The sequence below is a fragment of the Quercus robur genome, chromosome 7 (genome assembly GCF_932294415.1).
Source record: "Quercus robur chromosome 7, dhQueRobu3.1, whole genome shotgun sequence".
Taxonomy (NCBI): domain Eukaryota; kingdom Viridiplantae; phylum Streptophyta; class Magnoliopsida; order Fagales; family Fagaceae; genus Quercus; species Quercus robur.
The window spans coordinates 38,738,279-38,749,999 of NC_065540.1; the positions used below are offsets into that span (position 1 = coordinate 38,738,279).

General features: G+C 38.4%; 2 protein-coding genes and 1 long non-coding RNA gene across 4 annotated transcripts; 1 reads left to right on the forward strand and 2 right to left on the reverse strand.

The window, feature by feature from the left end:
* Positions 1 to 221: 221 nt before the first annotated feature.
* On the reverse strand, positions 222 to 1,356 carry LOC126693356 (DNA topoisomerase 2-like). Of its 2 annotated transcripts, XM_050389305.1 has the most exons (5): positions 1,254 to 1,356; positions 970 to 1,164; positions 828 to 889; positions 620 to 740; positions 222 to 336 (listed from the first exon to the last, which is right to left on the reverse strand). In XM_050389305.1, exons 2-5 carry the CDS (start codon positions 986 to 988, stop codon positions 272 to 274), a joined length of 267 nt encoding a protein of 88 aa, XP_050245262.1. In that variant the 5' UTR covers positions 989 to 1,164; positions 1,254 to 1,356; the 3' UTR covers positions 222 to 271. The 2 variants fall into 2 exon arrangements, with proteins under 2 accessions (XP_050245262.1, XP_050245261.1); XM_050389304.1 differs by lacking the exon at positions 1,254 to 1,356 and having other exon boundaries at positions 970 to 1,246.
* A 657-nt stretch (positions 1,357 to 2,013) lies between these two features.
* LOC126690914 (uncharacterized) lies at positions 2,014 to 3,032 on the reverse strand. Its single transcript, XR_007644770.1, has 3 exons — positions 2,515 to 3,032; positions 2,265 to 2,393; positions 2,014 to 2,113 (listed from the first exon to the last, which is right to left on the reverse strand). It is a non-coding gene; the product is annotated as an uncharacterized LOC126690914 (long non-coding RNA).
* A 1,788-nt stretch (positions 3,033 to 4,820) lies between these two features.
* Positions 4,821 to 10,947, forward strand: LOC126691356 (uncharacterized). Its single transcript, XM_050386408.1, has 6 exons — positions 4,821 to 4,841; positions 5,066 to 5,135; positions 5,362 to 5,466; positions 6,953 to 7,103; positions 8,183 to 8,263; positions 10,917 to 10,947. Exons 1-6 carry the CDS (start codon positions 4,821 to 4,823, stop codon positions 10,945 to 10,947), a joined length of 459 nt encoding a protein of 152 aa, XP_050242365.1.
* The last annotated feature ends 774 nt before the right edge of the window (positions 10,948 to 11,721 follow it).

Sequence of the window (11,721 nt, forward strand, 5' to 3'; positions counted from 1 at the left end):
TATCCATCCACACAGACACTCTAAACTAATAAAAATTATAAACTAGTTATAAAAATGCCAAATTGTTCAAAACCTTTTGAGGACAAAATCAAGTGCAATTCTATCACATTTAATGCCCACATTCAACCATTTCCATTCCACACCCCATCACAGTTCCTATTAATATATAATTCAATACATTATTGCATCTATTCCAACAAGTTTGTCCAGAATTCACATACCTTGTCTGTGCACGGTTCACCCTTTGAGGCCTTGCTCTTGCTGGTGCAACTTAAATAGTTTCTTCAGTACTGGCAGAAGTAGAAGCAGAACCCGAATTTTCTTCATTTTCAGTCACTTCACAAGAAACTAATTATTAGTTCTGCTGAATCTCAAGTGGAAATTTTAGTTGGTGCTTGTAACATGGAAAATTTTTATCTATATACATTACAGTATTTCGTTCTCTTATAATTGATTTTATGAAGAATAATAGAAACACAATTTCTCACACAAGATCATATATTATCCAGTTTGCAAACAATATCCCCATATCATCCAGTGTAATTTTTCTTACATTACAGCTGAGTTGTGTAACGATCATAATAAATAGTCTAATGAAATATAATAATATAGCATTTACCGGCTGATTGATCAGGAGTTGAGTCGACGTTATAGGCAGCAAGTCGTTCTTTAAGTTGAAGCACATTGTCGTCGTTGTCATCGTCGTCATCATCATTCAAGACTAAAGTTTGCTTTTTTGGCTGCAAAGAAAAGGTAATATCAACATGAGTTCTAGAGAAATCCTTTACAAGGAAAAATACAACATAGTAACAAAAACAGAAACAGACCTTAGCAGGAGCTTTCCTAGAGACTTCTCTGCCTTTGGGTTTTGCTGCCTCAGGAGCTTTCTCTGGTAAATCAAGCAGATGTAAACCAAAAATCAAACAAAAACTAATACATATAATAAACATAAAATTGTTTGACACTTACCAATTTCCATTGCAGCCATAGATGATGAGACAGCTTTTGCAATAGATTCTCCATTATTTGCCTTCTTATTATTAAAGTTTGCTTCCGTGGGTTCCTGGGTGCTTGTCTAGTAGACTTCATAGCAACTTCACCCCTTGCTTTGCCTCTCATTTTCTTTCTTAACTCCTCTGACTGAGCATCACTTTTCTCAAGCTCCTAAATGACATAAAACTAAACAGTCAAGAATCAGAAAGACACAAAAATAAACAAATCATCACAAGGAATTGTTAATTTTTCAGTCATACATCGAGTTGCCCCTCCAGAGCATCAAGATCTTTCCTCCAAAAGGACTTTGGACTTTGGAGTTTCCTTTCTCAAATCTTCAACCTCCTTATTGAGCTTATCCCTTTTAGCACATATTCAACAAAGGGAGAAAATTTCACTTAAATAATTTGAAAGAATTGTTAACTTCTTTTCATTTTTGACAATTCGATTTCAACAACCTAAGTCACAGCAACCTAATAAACAGTAAATAAGAATGCCATACCTGGCACCCGTGAGTTTGAATTAGTTGGCCAAACTTGCTGAATGCATTCATACCACAAAATGCATGTTTTGAAGTGGAATATTGTTGTCTCTTATGCAACCAAGAAGATCACCAATGAAGGTTTCAAAGCCCAAATTTGGTTTAGAGAAGAGGGGGGGGGGGGGGGGGGGAAAGGGAAGAGTTGCCTTCTTACATCAGCCACATACACAACCCAAAAATAAATGCATATATAAAGATAAAATTTTCAATATTTTTCAAATAGAAATCTCGTTATGCTAATTCAAGGTTGCAATATTTGGGAAACAAGCATACCTTTTTTTCAATAAAGGTATCAAAACCTTCATTCAGATCAGCTCCAACATCTTCAGAAATTGATTCTTCAAGCTCCATTTTCGTGGACCTCAGAGGTAGGGTCAAAGGAAACTGATGAAAAGGCTAATGAGGTTCTAAAGTTGGATATTCTGGATTGTTGGACTCCAGAAAATCACTATCGATGATCTAAATCTAGAAATGTTTAACACTTAGATTTAGACCATCGATAGTGATTTTCTGCCGTCCAACAATCCAAAATATCCTACTTTAGAACCTCATCAGCCTTTTCATCAGTTTCCTTGGACCCTACGTACAGAGCAAAGTTCAAAAATAGATAAGCTCCTGATAAACAACATAATCATAGAGCACAATTTCAAGCTCCCCAACTTCATGAGGCTTAGCCCCTCTAATTGGCCGCAGTTAAATACATTACAAATTAATAAGTTAGAATCATTACCAGCCACTTCAAAATCGACCTAAAATCCGCCCTCTCCAAGCTTATTGGCATTAGAAAAGTTATTTGTTGCTGCTTTTATTGTGCTGAACTTGAATTTCAGTGCTTCCAGCCTTTTCATAGCATCATCATCTTGATGAAAGTAACAAGTGAACAAACCATAATGATTAAGTAATTTCCATCAGAACAAAGAATGCTTTTTAGTTGCTCATATATTGTAAAATAAATTTTGAAAAGGTATCATTTGAGTTACCTTTTTTGGACCTTATGCCATCTCGTATAATGAGGAGGTCTTGCATGTCCTTCGTTAGATGCCTCGGGCCCAGCGTTGTGTCCATGTTTGTGCCCCCTTGTCCCACAAGGAGGTGCCTTTGATATGCGTTTCGGTCGACCTTCTGGTTGAGCAGGTAACCCACCAACCTACTCAACCTGAACATGGGGTGGGTCAATGGCTGATGAAGGGCCAATAGACGTACTGTGGGAGGGTGGCTCCTGCTACATGTCAGGTGGGGTTGGATGAATACCCAGGTCAAAGGATGGAATGGGTGACAGCTCGGGAAATGACCGTGGGGTGGGTGGATGAATGTCAGACCCAGGACAAGGATGTGGAGTGGGTGGAGGGATGGTGGGGCGAGGAGATGAATGTGAGATGGGTGAAGGGATGGTGGGGCTAGGGGATGGATGCGGGGTGGATGAAGGGATGGTAGGGCTAGGGGATGGATGTGGGGTGGATGGAGAGGGATCGGGGGTAGGGACAACCCAAGGGGTAGCAATAGACGAACGAGAGGGACATCCGGTCGGAGCTGTGCTCGTGCTTGGGCCCGCAGGAGTAGCTGCCTCCTCATTCGGGGCCTCAGGGATGGGAGGTTGTACACGGTCAAGGAGGTTGTACACGGTCAAGGGGCCTCAGCACATCGTAATGTCCTTGTGGTCCTCCGTGCCCACTGGGTGATGCCTCAACAAACAGTTGACAAGTGAAACCTGCACATGGAAAACCCACACATATTAGTAATGTCTAAATCATCAACAATACCAATCTGTAGAATAAATGTTGGTTCTGAATTGGTTTTGCTAGTAATAATTGCAAATTATAGGGAGAGCAAGTGCTAAGCAGAAAATGTAGTAACATAGATCATGTTATGATGACAATGGTTTCATGCTAAGAAGTACGGTAAGATGTAGAACACGTGGAGAACTTGCCATAATAGTCAATTTAGCACCGGGCCTATTGATAAACCTCCGAGTTACCCTGTTGAACCAGCCGAAATACTCATGCTGTGGAGGCATATCACCAAGCACTACTTCAAAATGCCGTTGAAGGTGATTACCCCAGCCGAGTATATGCACAGCATGTTTCCACAACCAATTAACACCCACCTTCCCCCTCAAATCAATTTTATGAAGGACCTCATCAGTGTCAACATCACTGGGAATTTCTTGGATCATCCCAAATTGACGAACAACATGATCCGGTGTATGTTTCTCTATTATGTGGAAACATATAAGCAGCACTGTTGCCGTCCACACAGCCCTCCCTGCAACGCACCACGGCGGAAGGTCCTCTAACTCAACTTCATATGGCTGCCACACCACCTACGATAGCCAAAAAACAAGTACACAACACATTAGGCAACAATGTTTATATTTCAAAATTCACCAAACCTATAAGATTGTTCCTAAACATGTAAAACAGGGCATTTTCATACTTGGCCTGGCAACATTGAAGCTATTTGCTCGCGATACCTATCCCTGAAGATGTGGGCGGGCCTATTTTTCTTATTTGGGACCCACAACCACCTACAACAATCAAGAACAAGGGATCAATATCTACAACTTTCCTACTAAGATAATCTTACGATTAAATCTATAATGTAATCACATATAACAACTAAGATAATCTTATAGATATTTACTCAATTAATAATATCACTAGAACTTCAACAGTCCTTATAAAAAACAGAGCACATACAAGCCACATGACAGTCACAAAATTAGAGACACTTTGATTTGATTTGAACCAACCTGGTGTGGAACCAACCTAAAACCATATGTTTGTTTTTTAATCAGATCTTTTACATACATGCCACTTTCATTATCTCATTGGCCCTGTGAATATTTCAATTTCTGGTTTTTTTTTTTTTTTTTTGTTTTAATGGTTATTTGTCATTCAGCAAAATATACTTATAAAAGTTAAATGCTTTTAGGTTTGTATGTGAGTTGGAAGTATAGATAAAATTTTGTTTTTTTAATTATATGGGATATTATTCTTAGATTATGAAAGTTTTGGGTGAAGTGCTTACTTTACTTACTGTCCACAGAATAGATTCCCTCACTCTGTGCATTGCAAACTAATAGCTTTGTTAGTTTATTTTTCTGCATTGCTGTGCTGTGGATTGTTTGCACATAAAACTCCATGCCTTTGTAAGTGGTCCCATGGTTAGATAGTTAATATGATTTTATTGGGTGTTTATTAGATAGTTGTATGGCTTTCAAATTTGTTGAGATGTTCTGGAAATGCTCTTATCAATTGAATTTTATCATTTTGTTATTCAATCAAGCATGTTATCAGTTGAGATGAAGGTAGCCAATAGTGGCTAAGGTGAATTTTCTATCTTTGCTTTGTTTTGTAGCTGGTCCCAGCTCTTGGAAACCCTTCCTCTAAAGTTATGTAAGAAATAAGTATGCTTTTTCAATTTTTTTAGTAGTTTCTCAACCTATGCAAATGAAACATGCATAGCAGCCCTAATTCTTTGAACATCTAGAAGAGTGCTAATTATTTGTTTCTATTCAAATTAATGTTTTAGATAAAATGGATTTGCCCCACTGCTCCTACTTGGCCAGTACGATTAATTGGTGGATTTCCTTGCACTGCTTGTAAGATCTACAACTTTAGAAACCTCACTTTTTTTTCTTATGATAAAACAAACCATTAAATTCTTGCTGATTGCAAATTATATTATTCCATCAGCGTGTGCAAAAAAATTAGTTATCCAGTAACTTATGTTAGTTGTGTCTCAAGAATTTTATGTCTGATTCAGTTCCCTTTTCTATTTGCAACTCAAAATAATACAATTAAAAGTGCTTTGGTGATTTATATCAGGGTTTGACGTAGGAAATTTTTCAGAAGACGCCCCTGATGATTTGGAGGGATTAGATGCTTCAGCAGCACATGTTGCCAACCTATTGTCAGTAGAGCCTGCTGATGGTAGGTTTCTCCTTTAAATCCTCACTACCTTTGAATGCTCTCTTCTTTTAGTTATATGAAATAAACATAAAGGATTTTAAGGAGGTATGTATGTATGTATTCAAAGCATGTATAATATTTTGTATAATATTTTATGTATTTAGTAAACTGGGAAAACAAAGAGTTCTGAAGTTTGGAAGAACTATGTGAAAAATTCATTCACTTTCTCCCCTTATAGTGTAAGAAAGTCAAGTTCAAATTACTTTGATCTTTTTATCATTTTATCACCTGGTTCCCCACAGTTTTATAGTAGTATATCAGTGACGTTATTTGTCTAATTTTTCATTTATCAGCATTTGTGCAAGTCATGCATTAATAATAAATTGTGATTATGCTCCTTAGTTTTCTGCTTTCAGGTGTTAATCTTGGTTGTCTATGAGTTCATGTCATTTTTTAGTGGCATTGAAATACGTAAGCAGTGTTTTACACCAAGTGGATGAGCCTATATGGTTTATCGTCAGGTTTTTCAACAGGAAACCCTCCCCCCCTTCCTCTCCTTTCTCTCTTATTTGTGTTGTAAAGCTGTCATAATGCCTATCTACTGCTAAAACAAGATGTAAAACCTAAAGTGAAATAATTTGAATAAATTTTATGGGGGTGTCCATTGTACTCCTTAACAAATTGAAAATCTTCCTCACAATCAGGGTTTATTAGGCATTCCTAGGAATCTATATTTTATTTTTTATTTTTTGATGAGTCTAGGAATCTTACTCTATGACTTCCTTAGTTGATTGGCTACACTTCTTTGTCTAGATAGTACTAAAATTTGTAAAGATATATTTGGATGTGGTGATTTAGGGAATATAAATTGAAGCCTAGCATGCTACAAGAGTGCAGAAAGTTTCTTGTTTGTGATTCATGTGCAATTCATTTACTTTTGGTATATTTATGTCTTTTTCTCCCCAAGGGTTTATCTCTTCTAAAATTTATAACAAGGCATAATCTTCAATAAAAATTAAGTTTTTAGCTATTACAGGATACTTCAACCACTTTATCATTTTAAACTCGATTTCCACTGTTCTTATTGTTGTGTGTTCTAGCCCTATCCTCTATAAGTTGAGAGGTCTACGAAAATGTTACTTTTGAGGATATCGAGAAATCAATGGCCCAATTGTTAGATTTGTGCTAGCTAACTCTCTTCGATTGGTCTCGGTGTTGGGATCTTTCGGATTGTTCTACTATTATTGATTTTCTTTTGTCTCTTAGAATAGGATTTTGATTCCTTTATTTCTTTTTGTTGCTATGTTGTTCTTTGTTCACTACTGTGAACTTTGATTAAGTAATGTTATTCTTTTCTATTAATAACATTACTTTCTTACCTATAAAAAAAAAAAAAAAAAATCTTGTTATCATATCCATGACTGACCTGAAAAAATTTAGGACTAAGGCTCTGTTGTTGTTGTATTAGTACTACTTAAGTTGATGTAATTTTATCATTATTGTACAGTCAAACTTGGTGTTGGGGGCTTCAGTATGGGTGCTGCAACTGCACTCTATTCTGCTATATGCCTTGTTTCAGGAAATTATGGGAATGGGAACCTTTATCCTGTCAATCTAAGCGCAATTGTTGGTCTAAGTGGCTGGCTCCCATGTTCAAGGTTTGGCTTCTATCATATATATGTACACTGACAAACACGCAACACACCAAGACACCAGCTTGCTATGAAGCACGGGTGCGTTTCGGGACTCGGGTGCGGGTGCGGGTGTGGGTGCGGGACTCGGTAATTTTTGAAAAAGTAGGGTGCGGGTGCGGCGGGACTCGGCGATTAAAAAATTATTAAAAATATTTTTATTTATATTTTCTATATATTTTTATTATTAAAATATTCTTAAAAAACACATTAATATACTTGATTCACAAAACTACCCAAAAAAAAAAAAAAAAAAACTACCACTGTCAAATTTTTCGTATAAAAAAAAAACCACTATCAAATTTAAATCTAGCAATAAAATATTATTCTTAAAGTCGTAGTACTGTAGTAGCAGTGGTGGTACTATATAGTCTGTAATACACTAATATAATATCAATAAAGATAAAAACTAAATATAATAATTAATAAATATATCAATTTATGTGGTCTGTGGTGATACACGAGGTCTGGCGTTTTTTAATAAGCATATATTACTTTCCATCTTTAACCCAACGGAGAAAGACTTCAATAAAGTTCAAACAAAGAGATCATCTCAGCCAAAAAAAAAAAAAAAAAGGGAAAGCACACAGTGAGAAAAAGCGAGTCTTCCACCGGTTTAGAGAGATCCGATCGCTGGTCATCAAATGGAGGCAGCAGCGGACGACAACGCCGACAAGGACAACAGCGGATATTATCAGAGATTTGACTGAGCTGAGGAGTGCGGTGGCCGACGAGGGAGAGAGGTGATCTCAGGTGAGGGAGGGTCTGAACTCTGAAGGGAGTCGGCCCGATTTGGGCCGCGTCGGCGCCGATTTCAGCCGCGTCGGCCCGATTCGGGAGCTGCCACGTGGCAGGACGCGGCACGACGCGGCACGGACGCACGGTCTGCGGCGTCCCTCCCGCGTCGCCGCGTCCCGCCGCGTCGGACGCGGGTGCGCTGGGCTGGATGCCGTGTCCGTGCATCCCAGCCAGCTTGTAAACTCAATCATCCACATGCTCTTTTGTTAGTAAGCAATATATTCAGTGTATCAGCTAATGTTTTCTAGGAACTTGAGGAACCGAATGGAGGGATCACATGAGGCAGCAAGGCGTGCAGCATCATTACCCATTTTTCTCTGCCATGGCCTAGGTATACATATTCATCTATCAGATTTCTCTAATATGGTTTCAATTCATTTTTTAATTGGAATTTGTTTATACTATTTTTTGTTAATTCATGGTAATGGAAACACTTAAGCTAGCCATTCCTACCATTTATAATTTTACCGCCACATCTGTAACAATGCCTAATAGACCAATTGTGCAATGTTCTTATACAATGCCCTATAAAATTCAAACAAAGTTGTAGAAGTTATCAGTTATCACTAAACAAATATTAAAAATACTATTTTTTTCACACCCAAGCACACTTTCACAGCATTAATGGACTCTTCAAACATTTTTCAATTCATCAAGGGTTGCCCAAAAATGCCTTTATAAAAATCAATTAGTTGCCCAATCCACCAAAAAAAAAATTTGACCAAACAATAATAATTAGTTAAAAACAGGGTGGAGTGGGTTTTGGAAGAGAGAATGTAGTTTGTCCAAAATAAAGGGAGAGGGGATGGGATTCAAGAAAGACTTACTTCAGGGCCAGTGTGTAACAACCCAAGGAAAAGCGCTAGCCACATCTACGCTATACCTCAAAAGGACTAGTCACAATTGAGGCTCCTTGCAGTTATTAATAAAGCCCAGTTCAACCCAGTAAATACCCGATGTGGGACTCATCACACACCTACACACATCACACAATCAATCAAATTGGGGCATTACAATCTCCCCCACTTAAATCCCTAATGTCCTCGTTAGGGCCCACTTTGTGCGGTAGTGTCTCTGAGCCCATATGGTATCAGAGCCGGCCCGGTAATCCCATGTGGGCTCAGAGACACTACCGCACAAAGTGGGCCCTAACGAGGACATTAGGGATTTAAGTGGGGGAGATTGTAATGCCCCAATTTGATTGATTGTGTGATGTGTGTAGGTGTGTGATGAGTCCCACATCGGGTATTTACTGGGTTGAACTGGGCTTTATTAATAACTGCAAGGAGCCTCAATTGTGACTAGTCCTTTTGAGGTATAGCGTAGATGTGGCTAGCGCTTTTCCTTGGGTTGTTACACAGTGGACCATGAATTGGAGGACCGTAAGCACCCACTGGCGGGCCACGCTCAACTGCCGGGCACAACTAGGGGAACCTGGCCCATGCCCAATACTGGACCAACAGTAAGCACCCACCGATCTGACTGGTGCCCTTATCGCTTGCCCTGCATAACTCTCGGTACAACCATGCAAGGCAAGCACTTCCCCAACTGTACATTTGTGGGCTGCGAAGATCTTCCAATTGCTGTACCCACATTAGATGCACTCTATCACCGGATTTGTCCCCAAATATTGTGTCCCTCAGTAGCGCTAGGATGTAGCATCATGCGTACTTATGCAACTCATCCTCTTCAGCATTAGGTGGCAATGAACCAGCAACTTGCTCCAAAAGTCGGTTGATGAGAATCCTCTGGCCATCTAATTGCTTATGCCGCTCTTGATTTATAGGTTGAAACCCAAGGAAGTCCCGACACACCTCTGTCCAGGTTTTCTGCGTGCTCCCTGTTATAGCGTCACCATCAACAGGAAGCCCGAGAAGAACCTCCATATCCTGCAATGTGATGCTGACCTCACCATGTGGCATGTGGAAGGTGTGCGTCTCGGGTCGCCATCGCTCCACTAAGGCCGTTATCAGGCTGTGGTCAATCTCTCTACCTGAGACCCAGAGGAGTCCCTCCAGACCAAGTGCCTTAATGATGTTAACGACTCGGTCGTCCACCATTGGCTCTCGATTGGAGAACTCTGAACTACGGCTGCGACAGGTAAAGGTCCCTGGATCTTGCACAGAACAGAACCATGGATTAATATTTGACAGCTGCAGCGTGTACATTGTATAAATTAAATGCATGTACATAATGCATAAAGATTTAGTGTTGCATTTTACTTGCCCATTCCAAATAGCTTCGGAACGATGGTTGGCCTGCTGTGTCAACACCGACATGTCAATGGGTCCAGGCTCTGCATGGTTAATCCGTCCAGCATTTGCAGCAGCCATACTGCACAAAAATGATAAGCAGTTAGCATGTAATAGATATCATTGAAAACAAAAACAAAAACAATCTAAAAAAGATTCTCAAAAAAGAAGGAACAGACAACACAACTTATTAGGCTTTGTATATCACTTTATGATTAAAGATGTAAAGAAGTTAACACAACAGAAGGGGAGGAAGCAAGATGCAGGAGTTGGCTGGATCAAAATCTAAACTTCACCATGCTACATGTAATAGTTGTACAAATAGTTAGAGTCTCCATTTCCCAAACATCAAATTATACTCTTTATTATTTATCATTTCTCTATTAAAGATGATTGTTGCGAAAATAAACCCATTTAGGCAAGATTAAAGAAAAGAGAAGAAAAATAGACACGAGAATTTTCGTAATATGCCTAAGTCCACTGGCGGTGACAAAAAAAGTTTCACCATAAAATAAGAAGATTACAATAGTAACACAAGCACTCTCGACCCAAACCCCAACTTAATTCTACTTTTCCCTAAATGAATTGCCGTAGCACTAACTTAATATATGTATATATATTAAGTCGGCTAGGGTATTAACATTGCACAAGGGTTACTACAGACTGCTATATTACAACAAGTACTCTATGTTAGACCAAATTATAGCCACCGACTCAACAATGATGATGATGATGATGATGTTGTTGTGTTGGTTATTTGATTAAATTCGTTGTACTATGTCTAGCTTTCAATAATTGCATACCTTGAATTACAAATTAAGCTTGATAAGCTGATTTTGAGAATAAATGCCCTAAGGGCAATGGTAAGGAGTTTTTTTCAAGAAATAAAAAATCAAATTGGAGTACATATATTCAAAAAAGAAAAATTACACAATCACATCGTGCCTATAAATTAATGAATTATTAACAAGTACATTTCGATCTTCGATCAAAATGTGAGCTCATGAATGAGTGGAAGTATATAATTTCTTAACCTATACTTTAAGGCACTCCTTAACAGTACCTTTTTAAGAATTATCATTTCCTCTGGTAATGAGTAATTAATCAAGCCCCATTCTCATATGCAAGCAAAAATAACATAGTTTGACATTGTATTTACTTTTTTTTTTTTGGTTTGTTGATAAGTATGATATTCATATTATAGAGTGCACAGTAGAGTTCAATGTATAGCCAAAAAATACTTTGATGAGAAAGATTCTTGAGTTTGTAAAGTTGCTGTTGTGGGACTGTTTCGAATGCATAGTGAATCAAATAGAGTGCACAATGGGGGGGGGGGGGGGAGGACTTTATTTCAAGTTGCTCAGTCAAGTTAGCAATTATGTTGGATTTGGACATTCATACAAAATTGAGGCATATCCTTTCTGCAATTGCAAGTAAGGTATGCTGAAATTTTGTCTACACCAGGTTGATGGATTTGTTATGTGGTAAAGCATTAGATAGACAAATTTCATGGTGAGTTTCTTGCTGTCTAGAGC

Excerpts from the sequence above, each read along its gene's own strand:
- LOC126693356 (XM_050389305.1), bottom strand. Across the intron at positions 741-827 it reads CTAGGAAAGCTCCTGCTAAG|CCAAAAAAGCAAACTTTAGT; the intron begins GTCTGTTTCTGT and ends TTTTCTTTGCAG. Across the intron at positions 337-619 it reads AACTCCTGATCAATCAGCCG|TGACTGAAAATGAAGAAAAT; the intron begins GTAAATGCTATA and ends TTTCTTGTGAAG.
- LOC126691356 (XM_050386408.1), top strand. The coding sequence starts at position 4,821 with ATGTTATCAGTTGAGATGAAG. Across the intron at positions 4,842-5,065 it reads TGTTATCAGTTGAGATGAAG|ATAAAATGGATTTGCCCCAC; the intron begins GTAGCCAATAGT and ends TTAATGTTTTAG. Across the intron at positions 5,467-6,952 it reads GTCAGTAGAGCCTGCTGATG|TCAAACTTGGTGTTGGGGGC; the intron begins GTAGGTTTCTCC and ends ATTATTGTACAG.